The sequence below is a fragment of the Pteronotus mesoamericanus genome, unplaced genomic scaffold, assembly GCF_021234165.1.
Source record: "Pteronotus mesoamericanus isolate MK-2021 breed Mesoamerican mustached bat unplaced genomic scaffold, CSHL_Meso_final contig_20, whole genome shotgun sequence".
Lineage (NCBI taxonomy): Eukaryota > Metazoa > Chordata > Mammalia > Chiroptera > Mormoopidae > Pteronotus > Pteronotus mesoamericanus.
The window spans coordinates 80,130,572-80,151,540 of NW_026555085.1; the positions used below are offsets into that span (position 1 = coordinate 80,130,572).

The following is a 20,969-nucleotide window of genomic DNA, read 5'->3' on the forward strand; positions in this document are numbered from 1 at the left end:
TCTGTTCCCACTAAAATCAGTTGAGAACATATCGTAAGACTTGAAACTATTTTGGTAACACTGATTTACTCTCTGTGAGTGTGACCTTGTTTGCTTTGAAATCTCCATAGTAAAACAGTAAAAGGTATCTAATGGGCACCCCGTTCATAGTTGTATAATAAGCAAATCAATGAACAAAATGAGTGAATAGTTGAGAGGCTGCTCACTTCTTTCGCATGAAAAGCAGGCAGTGTTTCCTCTTTTTTTTTTTTTTTTTACCCCACATCACTGAGTACTCAGGAGTGGAGAGCTCCTGGCAATAACTGAAGCAGAGCCGCGAGCTCCCCCTGCTGGGGCTCACTCTGAGGCCATGCAGACCACACCGGAGCCTGCACTCCTCTCCCTCCTGAGCAGGAGGGCCTGGGACACCATCCCAGTGGTGACAGCTCAGTTGCACTCTGCGTCCATTTGAGGGCTCATAAATATGCATTTTTGACAAGCTGACAGGGCAGAATAGTCCATAAGAGGACATAAAAGGTTACAAAGATTTAGTGAAGCACTCCTCTGAAGTCTGTGTTTTCATTGTCACAGTATCTGAATTTAGCTCCTCTGCCTCACGGCTGGCCAACACCCAGCTGAGACAGCAGACCTGCGAGGTTCAGTCCACTGCAGGTTGTCCTTTGACCATCTCTCCGCCTTGCCACCCCCACCGCCACCCCCACCTTTCAGTGCTTGATCAGAAGTTCGAACTACTCCAAAGGGGAGAGGTGAGGTCAGCAGGAGAGCTTTTCACATCTGAAAAGGGGAGCCAGACAGATACACAGTTATTTATTCTTTTCTGACATTCGGATATTGCCGCAGTCCTGCTCTTTGCCTGGCCCACCTGCTGCCTCTGTGGAACCCTGGCAGGGCAGTCAGAGGGCAGCTGAGGCAGTAGAAGCACACTCTCCTCAGCCCTGACCAGAACCAGCAAAGGCAACTGTTCAAAAACAGGCTGCAATCAGTGGCGGGTGGAGGGTGGGGAGGTGGTAAAATAACTTGAGACAATGAGGTAATTCCTATTCCTTCTTAAGATTTCAACTCAAACTTTCTTTCTCAAGTAATAGGTTAAATAACAGTTCAAGTCTGTATTCATTTCTTCTACCAATTTTGACAACTTGAATCCTCAAGGCTTAGCCCTTCTATAGCACATTTTGGCACTCAGATATTTTTTGAATGGATGAATACGTTTTTCCAAATTAACCTAGTTTGCTCACCTTCTATATGAATGTATACTTTAACTTCCTAAATATGTTTCACAAGGTTACTTATAAATGATGACCTCAAAAACAGGCAAACTTAAAAGGCTACGTCTATATGTGTCCCCACTGCAAAAATGCATATAAGGGGCCAGGAACAACTGACATAACTAATTCATTTTTAAAATGTATTAAAATGCCACAAATGAAGGTGAGGGTGTTGGTAACATTCACAGTGGTCACTACTGATTCATAGAATTTAGAGGAGAAATACCCAACATTTCTTCATTTCCTCACTCATTATCATATTATACCATTATAAATAAGTCCTATGAATTTAGAAAGGTAGATTTAACCATCCCCACTGATTTGCCCAATGACACATAGCCTGAGATGTGGCAAGATTAAAACATAGTGCTTGCCCATCCGACTCCTAGCTTAGAAGTTCTCAGCCTTTCATATATAAAATCATCAGGGAAATACATCCCCAAAATAAAAAGATGGACATTGAGCATATAATACACCACATTTATTCCATTTATTCAGGTAACTAGACATTGTCTTGTGCTAAAATCTTAAATGATTTCTGCTTGTAGGCCCTTTGTACACCCTGTGTTGAAAATTATACCTAAAATACAAAGTTGCTAGGTACAAGACCAATACAGAAAAGCCAACTGTATCTCCCTACACTAGCAACAGCCAGAAAAGATATGTAAGACCTCTTTCTGCAGGAGAAAAAATAAATTATACAATTTTATTGAAATAAATTAAAGAAGACCTATATAACTGGAGAGTTATTTTATGTTTGTGGAAAAGAAGACAATATCATAAAGATATAGTTCTTAATATACTGAAGTTAGAGAGTGGATATAATTCCAACTAAAATACCACCAGGTTTACCTTAGAACCTAACAATCTGATTCTGAAGTTTATATGGAACATTCTGTTCCATATAAATGAGCCCAGAATAGCCAAGATACTCCTGAAGAAAAAGAACACAATTCGGGAGACACAGCCTCCCAGGTATCAAGACTCATTTTAAAGCTACAGTGACAAGACAGCACAGCATGGAAATGAGAGCGCCCTGAAACACACCCATGCGTACGAGCAACTTGGTACATGACCTGCAGATCAGAGGGGGAAAGGGTGGGCTCTTCAGTAAACAATACTGAACGCCAGCTACTTACACAGAAAACAAATGGACCACTGTTTCTCATCACACAGGAAAAACAATTTTTGATGATTTAAGAATTGATATGTGAAAGGCAACATTAAAATTTCAGGATCAAAAATATCTTTAATATGCAGGGTATGGAAAGAGCATAAGCCATAAAGAAAAGCTGTGATAATTCAACTATACTAACTATATTAATAACTATATTCAATATATTAATAACTATATTAGTAATACAAGACAATCCACAACACATAAAATTGATGAAGGATTAACATCCAGAATCTTGTTCACTAAGAACAAGAAGAAAGAAAGTGACATGATTTCAAATCTATCAAACTGGCAAAAATGAAAAAGTGAGAGAGAAGGTTGTGCGCTATGGTTGGACCCCTCACTTCTCGCAATGAGAAAGCACTCGGCCTTGCCACCAGGTGGAAGACATGGGTTCTGTGACCAGCCATCACTCTAGGGCATTTATCTATAGACTTATCAATGGATGGGTCATTTTAAAAACAAAAAAGCAATCTTACTAGGATTCCATGCTGTGTGATAAAACCTGCTTTTTAAAAAGTGAATACATGTGTCATTATGGACATTTACTAATTTCATTAAGTTCTTTAGCACAACTTTCAATAGCTATATTTAGTCATCACATAACAATGGCAGCGTAAGGTACGACCAGCCCCTTGAAGTGTGTATAAAAATGTGATCCATGTACATGTACGTAAATCTTGTACACATCTCTGATTATTTAGGTAAGTTCTCAAAAGTGGTATATATAGTAGGCATGCTTAACGTAGGTTTTTGCCAAATTATTCTCCAAAAAATATTACTAATCTATACAGCAGCATATGAATATATTTTTCCTCCTGCAACCTCCCCCACACTGGCAAAAAGCATAAACTTGGCCAGGTTTATAAGTGAAAACTTGCACACTGAATTTTTAATTGACATTGATTTAAGCAACAGTGAGCCTCAACATTTTTGTTAACATTCACTTAGCTTCTATGTGGTTTACTTGCTTAATCCTCAGCCCATTTTTTTGCTTAAGTGTTTAAATTTTTAATGACATATAAGCATTCTTAATATATTCAGGATATTAATCCCTTCCCTGCCAGGCATGTTAAATGTTGTCATTTATCTTTTACTTTTGTTTTTGTTGTTTTGATTAAAATTTTACATTTTTGTACAGTCAAAGCAAACATGTCCTTTTATGGTTCACTCTTTGATATATCATTATTAATGTCTATATTAAACTCATCTCTCCTTTTACGCCCTCTGCAATAAAAACCCTCATCTAAATGACAGCAATAGCACCTTCCTCAAAGGGTCATTGTGAACATTAATTAAGATAACTGTACTAGTGTGCTTTTAAACAGCAAAGCAACCTTTAACCTCAATTATTAGCAGGTCTCAATACATGGCAGTTACTAACACCACGTGCCCATCAGTGGAAAGTTTATAACTCTATGCAGGTAACCTGAGCAGATGTACTTGGAGATACCACAGTCTGGAAGACCCGATGGGACTACGGGAGACAGACACTGTGACACGGAAGTCCATTCCACGTCCCTCGGCAGGTTCCGAAGTGCAGAACAGTCAAGAGAAAAGGCCCCGGACAACACAGGCTCTCTTACCTTAACTTAGTCTTCCCCTTCCTCCAACTCAGTCTCTTTGTGCACCACCACTCTCGTGACCGACATGTCGGGGTGCTGCTCTCTGGCTTCCCGGATGGCCTGGGCCAGCGCCTGCCAGGTCAGGAGACAGCACTGTCAGTGCCAGAAAGATCCTTCTCAGGACGCAACACACAAGCATGCTGATCACCTGGGACCCACCTCAGGCCAAGGTGGTTTTACTGCTTTCTCTGAGGAAGCAGGGAGATCTGAATGGGCTCATTGTTCACTTTAGAGAATACTTCTCATTTCCCCAAAGTCCCCATTTCTCCGGTCTATTTTCAAATAATAATGTGGAAGAAATACCCTGGCTCTGAATCCCAGCTGCGCCCTCACTGCGAGACTTGGGGAGAACAGGTTGTGTCTGAGCAGTCTCACCCGTAACTTGAGCCTAAAGTGAAGGTTGCAGAGGTCATTTTAAGGTTTTGTTTTAAGGACGGAAGGGGTGATGTACAGCACCCAGCATAGTGCCTACCCTGTACACTCAAGTGACACTTGCTATCGCCCAGTTGCCTGAAACCCCAGGGCACAGGACCTGGCCTCGCTCACCCCTGTCCTCTTGGGCTCTCAAGTAATTGAGTAAAACATTCACTGAACTAAAATGCTGCAGTGAAAATATCTATAAACATCTAAGGCAAAGAAAAATTAAAACTGCAGCAATGACCATGACACATAATCAGTAAAACTTGAGACCAGAGACAGACTAATCTTCAGGTGATAAAGCGCAGGTCCTGGGTTGACGGCCGCTTTCCCAAGGCATCCTGCCGAGGGGCCGCGGGCCACGGGGCGCCCAGGGCGCCCTTCCACTGCTTCGTTCTTCTGGACCAGGCTGTGAAAAGCCACACGGTTTCTCTGCACTGTGTCAGGAAGTGCATGGAATGTGAGCACTGTGGAAAAGGGGAAAGATCTGATTTTTCAAAAGGGAAAGATGTTTAAAGAGGTCGTGGGAAAAGTAAAAGAAACATCACAGAACAACACTCAAAATCTAGGACAGGTATTTAAAACAAAAAAGGAATTCTACTGGGCTACGAAGTACCCTAACTCATACAGAAAATACGCATCTGAAAAAGCAGCACAATTTTTTCCTGATGCTCTGTCACCTGCCTAAGGAGACAACTGCATTTCTCATTTGGAATATAGTTACGGTCAGCAGGAAGGTTACTGAGGAAAGCCCTGACTGAGCCTCATTCCACACACACAGAAAGGTAAAGCTACAGAAAGAAATTTTTACACCAAAAAACTTTTGCAACAGAAGCTTGGAAGACACCTGCTGGTGCTTAAATTTGTACTAGGGGACTGTCAGGACAAGAAAGAGGTCAGACAGGGGAACAGCCTCCGACGTGAACAAGAGCACAGCCGTTTGTCACATGGGGAAAGCAGGAAGGCAGCAGGGCAGGGGTGGAGTGGGGAATCTTATCTCAGAGAAGGGCAGAAAGTGCTTCCGTGCAAGGGCTACAACCGGAACAGAGGCGTGACGCCAAGTTTGTGTGCGTGTTCGGAGGAAAGAAGGAGACTAACATGATGGACACCGTGTACCCCACGTTGGTCTGCGCAATCTGAATTGGGCGGGACAAGCTCTGATGGGAGCCAAACGTAGCTGTAGACAACTTCATCAGATACTTTTGAGTTTCTGTTCACTCCAAAGATCTAGCTACATTAAAGCAGTGTAACTGCTGAAGCAAAAGTATAAATGATGCTCACGGGAAAGTTACACGTGTCAAACATGCTCCAATTAGAAAAGCAGAGAACCCTGAAAATTTCTATAATCACCTATGAACATAGCTGAAATCAGTTTGCCATTAGTTTCTTTCATTATGTGGTATCAGTACACAAGGTTAAATAACATAAAAGCTAACTTATTATGGTAACAGGAGACTGTGAGATAACATATCATATTGCCAAACCGAGAAGTCACTTTATTAGAACTGGGTTTAGCTCGGTAACCTCAGCTGACAGCCGACTGAGGAACAACGGCCAGGCCGTCCACACCTCCCGGTAAAGAGCTGAGGGTGTCATTGACCGAACAGGGTAAAGAACTGCAAAGCAAGGATCTATGAAATCTCGCTGCTTTAATTTGCCAGCACAGAACAGATTCCTTCTTCTCTCTTTTCTTTTTCCCCCCTATCTTGCTTGGATGAAGGAATTCTTTCCATTATTAAGATCCTTTTATGTAGGCAAGGAGCTAAAAAAAAGTGTCAATAATATTAAAGACACTACATTGTCAACATCAGTTTTGAGCAGAGAGGTGATTTTCCTCCATTAATTTTAAACAGTTCCATCATCTCATTACAGGTTTTAAAGGGCAAGTGAACTCATAATGAGCTTCTAGTGTCAAGCATACCAAAAGCCACAATTAAATTTACTTTAACAAAAAAAAAGAAAAAGTTTATGCCATCTTATAATTAGACATGAAAACGTTATGTAAAAGTTGCATCTCTATTCTGGTCATCTGGATATCTGACCTCAGTGTCAATGTGGGCTGAAGCATGACATCATACAAATGCATGTCTTTGCAGCAACAGTCAGGAACACGTGCTACTTGGGTAGTTAGCTTTCAGTCTGTGTTTTTTCCATTGGCTTTTCAGAAGCAGTATGGCCTAAATTTGAGTTTTTAGTTAAAACAGGCCAAAACACAAAAGAATGCACACAGAATAAAACCAGAGGGTAATCTCTAAGGGGGACAGTGGCATTTGAAAGCTGGAGAGGGCTTCAGTTCAGAGAAGACAGAGGGTAAAGGAAACAAAGGCTGGAAGAAGACCCCAATTTCCATTTTCCACCAAGCCAAAGGAACCTGGGCTCCTGCCTAGCACACTGTAGGAATTCAACAAATGCTTGCTGAGCGAGGGTCCTGCCGCCAAAAAGCAAGAATACCTTTGCTCTGACTTCAGGTCAAAAGAACTCAAGGTTGCCCCAGAAAAATCCTCTACATGGGAAACTGGAGGCCTGGTTTGCAAGTAAGTAATTCACTTTCCAGTGGTAAATAGGCACGCATACTGGTCATTCACTAGGAATCTGTACTCTTAAGTCAAAATACAGAGTCAGGATGACCTTTCAACCTCTAATAATTTAAGGTAGTAAAAACAACACATATGAAATATGTAAGTAAAATCATGCTTACAGGATTTTAAAAAACAGTAATTTTCTTTGAAGGCATAGTACTTCTATTTTGGTCATATATAGCAAGTCTTTCTTAAATGAGAAATTTTTTTCTCTAAAATTCTCTTGCCTGAGTTCAATATTATGTTCAAAGCCAGGTTACAAACGTTTGTTCCTACTCTCCAGCTGGGATGGTCAACTGAACATTTCTTTTCCTTCTTTCGAGTTGTTGTAAAGGAAAAACAGCTTGGTCTCCTTTAAAGTTGAGTTAAAATCACTCAGAAAATAAAACAAAAACTTACCATCACTTAGGATTGATGTCTAAAATTAAAACTACTCTCAAAGTCTCCAGCTGTTCCATTCATCACCTGCTTTTAAAGTCATGCATTCTGCTCAACATTAAAATGGAAGCACAACTCCTTCAAAAATTTTTCTGAACACAGCTAAATTCTCACTCTGTAAGAGGTCTTAGACTATCTTTCCCTACCCCTCAATAATAGCAATAATTAATGGTAAATGGCTCAACTTTTCTAATGCTATAAAAACTTTTTTAAGTTCCTAAAAGTAGGCATAAGTCAAACTTAGTGGCTTTGCTTATTTTTTGAATATCATTAAACTGCCATTTGTGTTTTAATAATTGATGACTTGCCTTAAACCAGGCCCATATGAATACCTAAAGGCTACCAGGAATCTTCATGATTATTTTGACCCAAAAGTGCACAGAAAGCCAGTGGGAAATAAGAAGCAATCCATATTTACACTGATTCAGTGTTAGGAAGGCTAAAAGGACAGGCTGCATCCAGGCTGTGAAGTGCCCTTATGCAGTGCCCTTGATTCAACCAGGAGGCTCTGGGAGAAGGGGTGGGATATATTTTATGTGACAGATGACAGATGCAAAACTTAGAAACTAAGCACAGTCAGTTTCAGAACCAGAACCTCAGGTCTTTACCTGGTCATGATCAATATCTGCATCTCCTGTGATCACAATGCGTTTCTCAATTCTTGTTTCAGATATTCCACCTTTTATAGTCTAAAGGTCATAAAGAAAAGAAGGGGAGAAACAGTAATCACTAAAGCATCTTTACACATCATCAGAGAAACAGAGATGGAGCACACCTAGACCTTCCAATAACTGTAAGGCAATGCACACTGAAAGGCAAAAACTGGAGTTCTGGAAACTTTCCTTATTTTTAAGCTCAATGGAGAATCCTGTTGTTAAAGTTGTAGCATCCATAAGTATTTCTCAAATGAAAGCAACTTTAAACTAATTTATCAAGATTCCCGTGACATTAAAAGGGAACAGTTGCCATTTAATCCATATAGCTCTACCACTGGGACATTCTGTTGGCCAATTTTTGAAAAGAAGGAAGAAGAGATCATTGTTTGGTTTATGTAAAGGTACAAGGAATTCTAACAATTTCAGTATCTTTTTTAGGTTTGGGAAATTGCTTGATGTTATCATTTTGCCTGCTTGATTCTTGATATGGAAGATAAGGCAGGAGTTACAAATCTGATAACTGTAGTGAGAGAATCACTGAGAGGGCTTTTGAAAACACACCCAGGGTTTCAGCAGGTCTGGAGTGGGGCCCACAGTAGTCACACTTCTAAACCAGAGACCACCCCTTCAGAATCACTGGTCATCTGGTGTTAAACATTTAGACAATGACCTGGAAATATACCGCAAGTCTATATACTAGAGTCCTCAATCATTGAGAGAAAATTTACATTATTTGAAGAACTTGCTGAAATTTTTCAATCATCTTCATTCACTTTGTACTTACTAAACCTGTGCTTCCACTTTCATTAAATTTTTTCTGTTCCTGTACCTGTCTTAGGTATAGCTATTCATCACACACTTTTACCCCCTTGTACTTCACAAAATTGTAATTTGATTTAAATATATTTGTCAGTGGAGCCCGATTTCTTGGATACTTTAAAAGTCTGCCTTTTTATTCCACTGGCACCGTGTATAACTTGGAAGTGTGCACAGGAACAAAGAAACAATTCAGAAAAGACTCTATTTGCAACGTACCATCCTCGCCCTAGGAACCCCCTGGATTGCTTTACCTTGGTGATGTGTGTGGTGGTGGTTGTCGACACGGAATCGGATGTGATGGTCTGTGCGGTCAGTAATGTGCCCGAGTCACCAGCAGCCCCACCATCAACCTTTGAATAGTTGGGGGAAAATACAAAGCAATGCTTAACTTCCACTATGTTGTCACAGAAAACCCTCCCCATTGAATATGCATCATTTAAAATCTTTGCAGTGGTCAGAAGATGCTATCTGTCTTTTCAGGTTTATAGGGGTAACTTACTGACCAAGAGAATGGCTGGCATTTAAATGGAGTAAAAGCAAAGGCTAAACACACATGGAGAGGCAAACCCCAGATACGGGGGAAGGAAGAAAGAGTGGTAGTAGGAGGTGGGATTGAGAGCTATCAGGAGGTCACAGGAGAACTTGACGAAGGCCATTTGTAGAAGCTTGAAAAAGGAACTAGAGACCCAGAGAGAGAAGCTTCCAAAGTGACCAGAGGTGATGGTTTTGCTGTTTAAGCACAGGTGGATAAAAACAGAATAATGCTTTCTCAGATTACTAAGCAACAGAACCTACCTAGGATAGACTAAACTAGCATGGTTTGCTTATCTCTAGTAGATTTTCAAATGACATTTTTCCTGTAATAGTTTGTGGATTATGAGCATATATATATATATATATATATAGACATACTTCAATAAGTATGCATGCACGTGCTATCTCTATATATACATATATTTCATACATAAATCCTTTGCAGATATCTAAATAGGTTTTAACTTGTTTGCTTTGATACTAGAAAAGGTGGAATTCTAGGGTTTATTGACAGAAATAATAAAGCAAATTAAGAGTTTTAGTTTACATTAAGGTCATAAACTAAGTGTTAGTTTATGTTAAGACCACCATATATTTGCCTCCTGTTTTCTGACACAAGAAAATAACTGGAAGGTCCAGAGCCTTTATTACTGTAAATTAAGAGGAAATCTCTTTCAAACGTGGTTCATGCAATGGATATTTTTTTCTTTTTTTAATCCTTACCCGAGAATACATATTTATTGATTTTAGAGAGACAGAAAGGGGGAGAGAGAAAGAGAGAAACATCAATATGAGAGAGAAACATAGATTGGTGCCTCCCATACACACTCTGACTGAGGATTGAACCCACAACCTAGGCTTGTGCCCTGACCAGGAATCGAACCTGTGACCTTTTGGTGTATGGGATGATGCTCCAACCAACAGAGCCGCTCAGCCAGGGCGGCAATGTGTGTTTTTTTCTTTTTACCAGGGCATTTACCACCATAAAAACAGATGAGTACATGCTCTCCCACCACACCCATTCATTAAAAACCTGTTTGTGCCTGTTTGGGATCAATGCACATTTAAGATAGCACATCTAAAAAAATTTTGAGTAACGTTTCACACACAGAGATTAAACATTTTAAAAAATACTTCAAGGATAATAATCTGCCACCCTTCACTATGGTACAATTCTACTATGAACATTAAATTTCTTTCTTTTTTAAAAAAGATTTTATTTATTTATTTTTAGAGAGAGAGGAAAGGAGGGAGAAAGAGGGAGAGAAACGTCAATGTGTGGTTGTCTCTTGCACACCCCTTACTGGGGACTGGGTCTGCAAGCCAGTCATGTGCCCTGACTGGGAATCGAACCTGAGACCCTTTGGTTCACAGGCTGGAACTCAATCCACTGAGCCACACCAGAGAGGGCTAAATTTCTGCATTGAGAAAAATACTTGTACAAATTTCTAAACAGTTCCATTTTGAAATGATAAATAATTTCTTTTTTCCTGTTACCCTTCAGGTTAGATATCTTAATGCTTATTTCAAATCTTTACAGAATCGATGCCTGAATACCTAAAATCAAACACAAAACTTTGATTATTTAGACATATAGTAACCCATTTACATAAGAATGATGACATATATCCTTAGAAAATAATACCACGTGAAAGAGAAGCACAACTGTGTGTGAACGTGTGTGTGTGAACATGTGCGTATACTGGCAAGCAAGAGTGAGTTGACAGGATCTCTCGGCATGGGGCGGGAAGAGAATGCCTAAATCCTACTAATCTACAAATGATATCACATCAAATAAACTCTCTAAGATGATCTGTTTCCCAAGTATACATAAACACTCCTGGATATGTGAAGCCAGAAATGACTTATAATAGTAGGACCAAGATTAGCAGCTCCTGTCCTCAGCAATCATGTGTGTGCTTCCCTCCTATAATCACTGGGTCGCCAATCTGATTACAGTTCTCTGTCTCAATCTAAGCAGCAACATAACAAGTTATGTTGTTGAAGTACAATTATGAAGTGGAGATATAAAAAGCTACATCAAAGTCAGAGACATGTAAACTAGGAGAAGACAGAATGGAAAGAGAAACAAAGAACTCAGTCCAAATCTAGAGCTTTTGTACCTGTGGAGATTCATATGTGATGGTTTTGGTCTCAGTTTGGACAATAGGGACTTCCTTGGTGGAGATTTCTGTCCTTTGTGAGGCATCAGAAATTGTTACCATCTCTGTCTTTACCACGGGTGGCTGAGGTGAAAAGGAAGGGAAAAATAAACTCCAGAGGCAATGAAGTAAAAGTACTTAATGGAACCTTCAAAAATAATTGTAATAAAGATGTATATCCAAACACACACGCATACACAAAGGAAAAAAGTAAGTAATCTAAAAACAAAAGACACCAAAGAAAAACACCTTCTTTCAAATATCATATATATGGAAAGAATAAGCTAACATAATGGCTCCATAAATTATGATAGACTTCAAATTATGATGGTCCCAAGTTACTTACACATCAAGCCTGGCATACCGTGATACAGAAACTTTAGCTTTGGGCAACTAATGGTAAATTTGAAAAAGAAAAAACAGAATGAACTATGTGAAGTGACCTGCCTTGATTTTTACTGCAGTTTAAAGAACGATGTGGTTTGTGTAAAGGCTCATTGCCTTTAATTGGCACACCATCTAGGTAGGCTAAGATTTGCTCTTTTCTTCTTGCTCTGTTGACAAGGGGATCTCATTCTCAGAAGGATTATCTTCAAGTATAACTGTTTTCAATTATACTTGTCTAAAAGTTGTGGTGTTTCTTCTGTGTTACATAAGTTAAACTGTTATATTTAGAATTAGTCCACCAATATTGCATTACCACTCTGATGAAAAACATTAAAGGAAAGGTTCACAGCCTGTTAATATTGCAGTCAGCTGAACACGTATGTTTAATACAGCGTCAGACTAATTGCCACCGTCAAACTACTAGAGTACTTGGAGAGAAAATTCCGAAGTGTAATGTATGGTAAATGTGGAAAATAATAGTTTAGAGCATGATAAGACTCTTGCAAATGTGTTCCCTGAAGAGAACCAGGAAGTTTAAAGTAACAGAATAAAAATATATTTAACTATTTCAAGACAAAGTCACTTCAAGATATTTCCTGTTCATCAAAGAGCAAATACAGATAATCCCTACACTGTGGGCACCTCATTTTAGAGTCAAGACATATTCACCTGGAAGGAAGCTTTCCCTCCACAAAACTTTAACTTCCAATTCAGAGATGCTGCACCCAGAGAGCAAGGCTTAATCTAAGAGGAGTGAGGAAAGTTTTCCTTCTTGAAGAGCAAAAAAAGAAAAGACTGAGATCCAATGTAGATAATCCATAAAACATATGATCCACCTGTGAATAATCCAGAATTGATGATGGGAAAGAATGAGAAGAGTAATATCCTATTAAACAGTCTAGCCCTTTGCTGTCTAAAAGGAAAGCAAAGGCTTCAATCAAACCACACAATCCTTGGAATCTGAAAACAGAAACCACAGTGGTATTTAGGAAATACTATTTTTATCCCTGCCAGATGTTGAGTTCAGAGCACCATGGCAGTCAGAGCCCGCTGCCATTTCTAAAATTCCCAAGCTGAAGAGACAATGAGCCAAAAAGTCAAACCCAGTCACAACAGCAGCAGCACACACACTCACACTGACCATTTTTCAACAACACGTATACAATTTTCTCATTAAACCAATGAAAAAGGCATTAAGTATGAGGAAGCAGTGCAACTCAAGATAGAAAGTTGAAAACATCCAAAACATGCAAAGAAAAATTTAGATGTGCAACAAGAATGAAAAAATGATGTAGTGGTTGTAGGTAAGTTTACTGGATCAGGTGATTCAGTTGAGTAAGGAAGTCAGCAACCTTGACCCGAGCTGGCAGAAATTCTACAAAGCAGTGCCTTCCCCTTCCTCCCGTGAGAGACCAAAATAGAAATCTTGCTGAAAAAGCTGAGGGAAGAATTGGGAGGACAGGAGAAAATAGGCAGGTGTTCTCCACCTGAGAAAAGCTCCAGAGTGTAGCTCCCGCTTGAGTCTCCCATTTACCTCGGAACAACAAATAATTTGTGGCATAACATCAATGTCAACATGAGACACCTCTCCGTTAACTTTATGCTGCTCGTCCTCTGTGTCTTCGCTCACGTCTTGCTTAAGAGCACCTTCGTGTACACTCTTCTCTGCAGATACCTTGGGGGCACCTACGTTTTCCTGGGCCACTGTTTCTACTGTGCTTACACTGGCACCTGCTTGTTTGCCTGGGCTGGCTTCTGGCACTGGCTGCTCCCTCTCTACTACCTTGGCTGCTCGGCCGGCCTCTTCCTCCACCTCTTCTTCGTCCTCCTGTTCTTCCTGTATGGTGCCCTCGGTCACTCGGTGGTGGGGCCGGTACTCGCCCCCATCTTCATCCTCGCTCTCGCTGCTGCTGCTGCTGCTCTCAGAAGACAGGGAGGTGGAGTCTTTCTGGGTCAGAGGCTCCACCTTACGGCTCTCCCCAGGACCACTCCCAGGTGATAGCTCTTTACCGTTCATTTCTTCTGTGATTACTCTTTCGTCTTTCCCAACCTCTGCCTGCTTCTTCTCCTCCACTACATTCAGAGTCTCATGTGAACTCTGCACAAAAAAGAAGTGGATGAGGGAAAACAAAAATACATGAATAAATAAAAACGACGGAAACCAAAATTAACTGATGGTACGTTCATGTCATGGAGGAAAACAAAGGTGATTATGATGGCTGACTGAAAGGGAAGCGGGGAAAACGTGAGGGGGTCAGAGCGTCAGGCAATGGTGTTAACATGGAGAAGGGGAGAACCTTAACAGCATCACTGGCTCCAGTGCAAGGCCCTTCTGACTCAGGAGCGCGTTTCTGCGAAACAAAAAGCAACCGAGGACACAAAATCAATAAAGTTTTACCTCAACACCCACCAAAGCAAACATCTGACACTGCGAAGACAGAACAGTAAGAATCAGCATCTACAAAAACCTTTGCTCAAGGTCACATAAAAGACAATCGAGACAAATGCAAAAAGCTTACAAAAGGAAACAAAAAAACGCAAAACAGCCAGCATCTTCCCAAAGAAATAAAGTGCTTTTATTATAGCTACACCTATACGCTCTACTTATGTAGCTGAAAAGATATGGAAAAAACTGGAATTACACAAAAGCTTACTGATTATTTTAAAGTATAAATTTTAAAACTTTTAAAACCTATTCCACAGTTTTGATCTTAATTAGACTATACAGCCTGCCCGAAACCCGATTCCTAAATGAATATAGTGTTAATAATATGGAACCTTTGTTTTATGCTGGTTCATTAAAAAAAAAAAAAAAAAAAATCAGTTTTAACTAGCAAAATTATAGTTGGTCTCAGACAACTATTAAAATAAAAATCTTGTTCCAAAATGGCTATTAACATCTCAAAATGTATTACAGATTATTAAAAAAGGGCATTATTTCATGAGGGTATATGTCAATGATGACTCCAAGGGCTTTCTCTTAGAATTTAGCTCCTCTACCAGTAGCATCTTTGAAAACTGAAACGAACCAGCTTTGCTATTTGAGATGCTCACTCCTGCCCCTCGCAGACATCTACTCGTTGGTAGTAAATTTACTCTAGTGAAGGATTACAGTATCTAAATGTCCATTATTATTACAAGTCAGTGGATTCTTATTATTACTTAACTTCAAATGTTTAGATGGGTTCTGCCCAATTTCAGGGAACTCCTTAGGTTTGTTCCAAAAAAATGAAAACAATTATTTCACTGAGTATGGCAGGCATCTCAAATTTTTCCATTTTTTAAAATAAGCCATCAAAAGGTGTCCAAAAGGCATTTACATTTTGAATATCTTTAATTCTGCAAAGCACACTTAGCTTCTATACTTAGTATATGGTTTCCCTGCACACAACAACTCCAAAACTGGTCTTTAGTGGTTTAAATGGTTCTCTGAATTTAGGCAGGTAATTTTTGTGGAGATCTCAGATAAATAGTTATCTGAGACCCAAAAGAGGCAGGAGAACATCCAATCTGTATCCTTTCCTTATGTCCAAATTCAGTCATTATTTCATGAATGTTTTTCCCAGGAAGAATGAATTTCACCAATGCAAGCACTTATGAGAAGGGTTCCTGAATATTTAAAAAATAAAAATCGCTCTTTATGTGGCTTTTAAAAACAGGGGAAACAAAGTAAAATGCACCTCAGGCAACTGTGAGGAGGACGAGGAAGAAAGCATTTCAGAAGGTGCATTATAGTTCACAACAGTGCCCTCTGCTGTCCAAGTGGTGGCTGAAGTGAAGGTGGCTTTCATGCTATCGGAAAAGCCCTTTTCACTAAACAAAATTGATGTTATCTCCTCTTCTAGGCTCTAGAGAGGTCAGAAAAGGAAGAGCAAAGAATTAACAATAAGTTGGAACAGAGAGCAGTGACCTAGTGAAAGAAACGAAATGTTACACAAGAAAGAATCACAGAACAGCATAGATCGAAAGGGAGGTTTCTGCAAGATTCTGCTGTAGGCGTACATGGCAGTTTGCCTGAAGGTCAGCTTTCCACCCTGCTGGAGAATCTTTGATAGCTCTAACCTGTGAAAACCAGCCCAAACTCCTTGATTTGTCACTAAAGCTTTACTTACAAACTGAGCATGACCTCCCCACCCGTCAGCACCATTTTGTGTCTTCTTGAGGCAGCTTCTCAGCATGAGCCTCTTTCTGCACAGAATGGCCTCTTCAGTGGCCCCTACACTTGACACACTTATTCCTGTGTCACAGCTTGGCCGACCCTATCCTCCTGCCTCCAGTGCCCTTCCCAATTGTATCACCTGTCTGCAGTACACCTGACATTTCCTATTTTGTGCATGCCCTTTCCCAACCGTACCAGCTCCTACAACGTTTTCCCTTTTCCACATTACTTTGCATACGAGTGACCTGTTAGTAACCCACAGAAATTCCCTCAGACATGCTAAATATGCCATGGGACGAAGAAAGGGTACTTTTCCATAAATGACAGGTCAAGAAAAGAATTCTAACTAGGAAGGTACACTCAAGAGGTTAAACACTCAGTGACTACTGTTAAAATCATCTGTCCCTGAAAAACTATCAAGGCAAATTTACTCTTCACATTTCTATGGTCCCTAACCTCCCTGAAGGCACAAAAGGAAAGCTGAGGAGTGTCCCAGGCACCTGAAATGCCCACAGCAGAGTCACCAGGAAGCTTTCCGTCGTGACAGAAGTGTGCACGAATACTTCCTAATAAACCCCGCTGCTCCTTGAGCTTAATGATAGAGGAAGGGAGGAAGGGAGGAAGAAGAGAGGAAGGAAGGAATGAATGATGTTTTGAGGATGCCCCTTTTGAGACAGTGCACTAGGATGAGTGAGGAATAGGGACAATGAGATGAGGAGGACTAAGTGCATAAGCATTTGCAATATTCATGAGGATAAAAAGAGCTTCTGACCTAATTCATTTTAATTATAATCTCCTTACTTACACCATCCCTAGGGGTTGAGTTAGTGGAGAGGATATCCTTCCCAGTAAGAGTTAACTGGGGAGTTTCTGTAAGTGCCATGCATTTAATTATTTGATAAAATATCTTCAAAAGTACTTTAAACCTGTAGTCTATGTAATCTCTACTAGACTCATGAGAGAATATTTTATACAAGTTTAAGTATGTCATAATTATCACAATACATAAGAGGATATACAAATAGAGCTATTTGTCAATTAAAGACTAAGTGATTTGGTCTCCAATTTTCTGCTCTACTCTCAAAACTGTTCATATTCAAATTGAAGCCATTTTGAAAGTCCAATGTATTAACTTATAAACAAAAAACTATTACTTTTTTTTAATCTATAGAACACATTACCAAAATTTGGAAAATTTGGTCAAATTATACTCATGCATAATTGTTTTATTTCATTAAGGATTACAATTTAAAGATAATCAAAAACCCCTGCAAAATCAGTAGCGAAATGAAGATGCAGCGAAGAACTTTTTAAGATATCCTGTTAAAAGTCAAAACACTACAGCAGACGTAACTACTCATGTACTTTCAACTAAAAACAGTGATAACTATTTGGGGGGAAAAGATGTATTGCAAGTGATCCATCAATGTTTGTTGTTAAGAATGGATGAATGGATGATTGCAGTCACAGCAGCCCATATACATAGTTGGAGAGGAAAAGAACAAGAAAAAAAGCAGTAACTTCAAGCAGATAAACCATTTAGTACCTTAACAGAGGGTAAAATCCAAGTTTAAATTTCATGTAACCTCACTTTAATGTAATGGTAACTTCTACAACATCATATTTTATATTGTACATTCCTAAACCATGACATCCAGAAAAACGATAATTTTAAACATCTTACATCTTCAACAAAATTCCAAAGTTTCCTACTGCAAGAAGTACAAGGACATTACTTTAAATTGAACAAATCTACCACCTGACTTGCTTCTGCAGGTTAAACTTGCAAAAGCACATATTTTAAATCACGTGTTATCAGTCATCATTTTACACAGAATCTAATTGGTTTTGGACTTCTCACTAACATTTAAGTACATAAATATGCCACTTGGTCTAGCTTTCTCATTTGCAGTATTCTAGAAATATTTCACCTCAACTACACCTCCCATTCCTTTAGGACAAGACTTCCTCTTCAATTCATTTTACCTCCTTCTCCACCTTACTGTATGCTCTGATAATACTCTCTACTCATTTAAAAACTCAGACTTTTGTGGGAGGAAGACACACATTACTGATTTTTGCTTTCATTCACACCCCGGGTATTCCACTCCTCATCCAGCAGCAGATGGAGCTCTGCCAGATGCAGCTTAAAACTCTGCAGTGGCTTCCCATCACTCTTGTCATCAAATTCCAAAATGTCAAGATAGTCTTTGAGAACTGACAGGGTCTACTAGGGTCTAACCTCCTTGATTTTTCCTACACCCTTGTCATTTGGTCTTTCAGGTCCTTAAACGAGTTCCTGCCTTGGCTCCTCCCTATACAGGGAAAAATCTTCCCAGCTACCTCCTCCTCATTTCGGTCTCAACTTAAACGCCATCTCTTGCTGACCACAATGGTAAAACAGCCTTCCCAGTCACCTTCTAACATGAAACTGTATTGCATCTTTAACACCAACTTCTTTAGTATTCCACATTTTCTAATTATAATTTATATGTCTACTGTCTGTCTCCTCCAACAGACTCTAAGCTCACTAGTCCCAGCAACTGAGTGGATAACCAGCTGGCTAAGCAAAACCAGGAGAAACAGAAGAATAAGAGTGCAAAAGCAACAGAAAGCTACCCTCTTAGCAATGCCAGATATTCCACATATGCAGAAGCACAGAGAGAGATCCAAAGGCTGCTCTGGTGCACCAAAATCTTTTTTCCCATTAAAAATCTTAAAAATGAAAACTCAAAAGGTTTCCAAATATAATTAGTAAACTAGTAACCCAAATTGCACCTAATTTGTTATTTTAACACCACCACAGTGTGCACAGCATTGTACAGACAGTGCATTTTCACATGAAATCATGGTTTCCCAACTGCCAGCCACATATCTCAAAATGGGGGGGGGGGGGGGGGCGTGTCACTTATTAATTCAGTTGCTATGTCTGCATTTCAAATTGTGAATTTTCAAATAAAGTACTTCTGCAACATCTTACCAAATGATCCCCTGTTTCTATACATGGAGATTTAACATTTGAAATGCTCAAAAAGTATTTTTAAAAATTTAGATTGACTCATAAGAAAAACAGAATATCTTATGGCTGTGAAGAGAATAAAAGGAAAAGAGGAAAAAGCAAGAGTAGATCCAAGGATGCAAGGTGAACACCTTGTCTGCCTCCTGGGCTTTTTCTTCAAGTGTCCGTGTTGCCGCCATCTGATGCTTCTCCTTCACGGATAAAATATCCTTGAAAACATGGTCTCCTTTTCTCTATTGTTTTAAACAATAGACATAATCAACAAATAAGACAAGTACATCACATTGACAGCAACACAAACATAAAACTGTGTGGTCAGCGGATCAAACCAGATGAAGCGGCACACAACACAGGGAGGCTAAAATCGTAGCATGTCAGATACTGTTTCTCCAGAATACATAACACTCCAGTCAACTGCTGAAATGCGAACATCAATGCCTTCCAAAAATCTAAAAATAAGAATTTAAGTTGTATACAACTTCATAAGACCCTACACCATGGTGTTTTAAAACTTGGCATTTTCAGAAGTTGTTTTTTCAGTTCGCAATTATCTTTGCTCATCTGTTCTTGAAGAGCTATTTTTCTTTTCACTGACACCAACTTAGAAATTTAAAGCAACTAACAGCTTTGCTTTTAAAGAAAAGGTTAATAAAATAGCATGAAACTATCTAAAGCAAATGTGTACTATTTGGCAACACTCAAGCCAGTCTGGATGACCGGCTTAAGAAGAAGTGAGGAATGAAGGAAAAGGGGAAAGATGAAATGGTAAGGTAACATTTTTATACACTTTTTGAACTCTGTATTTATAAAAGCATAATCACTATCTCCTCAAGTATGATACATGAACCCATGGAAGACATTCTTGGTTGATAGCAAAGATTCTGAGAGCATCAGAAAGGAACAGATATAGATGGGAATAAATGGAGACATATTCTGAGAACATATTCTAAAGGCAAAACATATATTGGTGGGAAGAAGTAACCATGGAAAGAAAAAGAATGTTCTGGTTGACAATGTTTATAAAACACTAGTCTACATTTCATTACTAGGAAGTTTTGGTATTAAGTTGTATGATATAACATTTTGCGAGTTTCCAACAGGGCTCACCAATCTTCAAAGTAAAGTTTAACTCACTTTTTCTCACAACAATTATCTTAAACCATTCTAAATATGGTCTACATTAATTATTTAATTGTTAAGTACAATTCCTTATTTCAGAAATCAGTATCTGAAAAGCTTATTAAAACCACATAATGTCAATTTCTAAGTCATCCTATATAAAAATTCATTGCCACTAATTTGCATGAGTAAAATAATTATTCTGAAATGGTTTCAAAAATATTTTGAAACTCATACATTTTACTTAAGAACTAGGTCAATATGTATTACACTGTTAATAAATATTTAGTATTTTAAAAAATTGTTAGCAATTACATTTTTAGAAAAACAGGGAACATTTTGTAACTTCTGGGAATCAACATCAGAGATTAGCAACCTGAGTTTTACTGAAAAGCTGGAGACATATAGCCAATAAATAGCTAGTGACATACCCCTTGTGTCTGTAGGGACAGAGGTGTGATACGTCGTTTTTCCCATTCATTAGGGCGCGGCTCAGGTGTGGATTCCATAAAATTGCGCTTGAGTTCACTAATGCTAGCCTGATGTTTCAGTATGTCCTCCTGGGCCTTATCCAGGTCCTAGCAATGTGTAACGTAATAAAGAGGGGGGAAGG

The 20,969-nt window shown here is 39.2% G+C and overlaps 1 protein-coding gene across 12 annotated transcripts in view; it reads right to left on the bottom strand.

Annotated features, from left to right (window-relative positions):
• EPB41L2 (erythrocyte membrane protein band 4.1 like 2) overlaps nucleotides 1-20,969 on the bottom strand; it is a 214,260-nt gene that overhangs the window by 12,679 nt on the left and 180,612 nt on the right. For 6 of the 12 annotated variants that reach the window (XM_054569949.1, XM_054569954.1, XM_054569948.1 and 3 more), the window contains 8 exons: nucleotides 20,788-20,934; nucleotides 19,369-19,470; nucleotides 14,357-14,410; nucleotides 13,594-14,157; nucleotides 11,634-11,756; nucleotides 9,228-9,326; nucleotides 8,110-8,190; nucleotides 4,029-4,139 (listed from right to left, as the gene is read on the bottom strand). In XM_054569949.1, the coding sequence (XP_054425924.1) occupies nucleotides 4,035-4,139; nucleotides 8,110-8,190; nucleotides 9,228-9,326; nucleotides 11,634-11,756; nucleotides 13,594-14,157; nucleotides 14,357-14,410; nucleotides 19,369-19,470; nucleotides 20,788-20,934 (1,275 nt within the window). In that variant the 3' untranslated portion in view covers nucleotides 4,029-4,034. Of the gene's footprint in view, nucleotides 1-4,028; nucleotides 4,140-8,109; nucleotides 8,191-9,227; nucleotides 9,327-11,633; nucleotides 11,757-13,593; nucleotides 14,158-14,356; nucleotides 14,411-15,739; nucleotides 15,908-19,368; nucleotides 19,471-20,787; nucleotides 20,935-20,969 lie in introns of all 12 variants that reach the window. The other 6 variants (XM_054569960.1, XM_054569955.1, XM_054569956.1 and 3 more) reach the window with 6 other exon arrangements.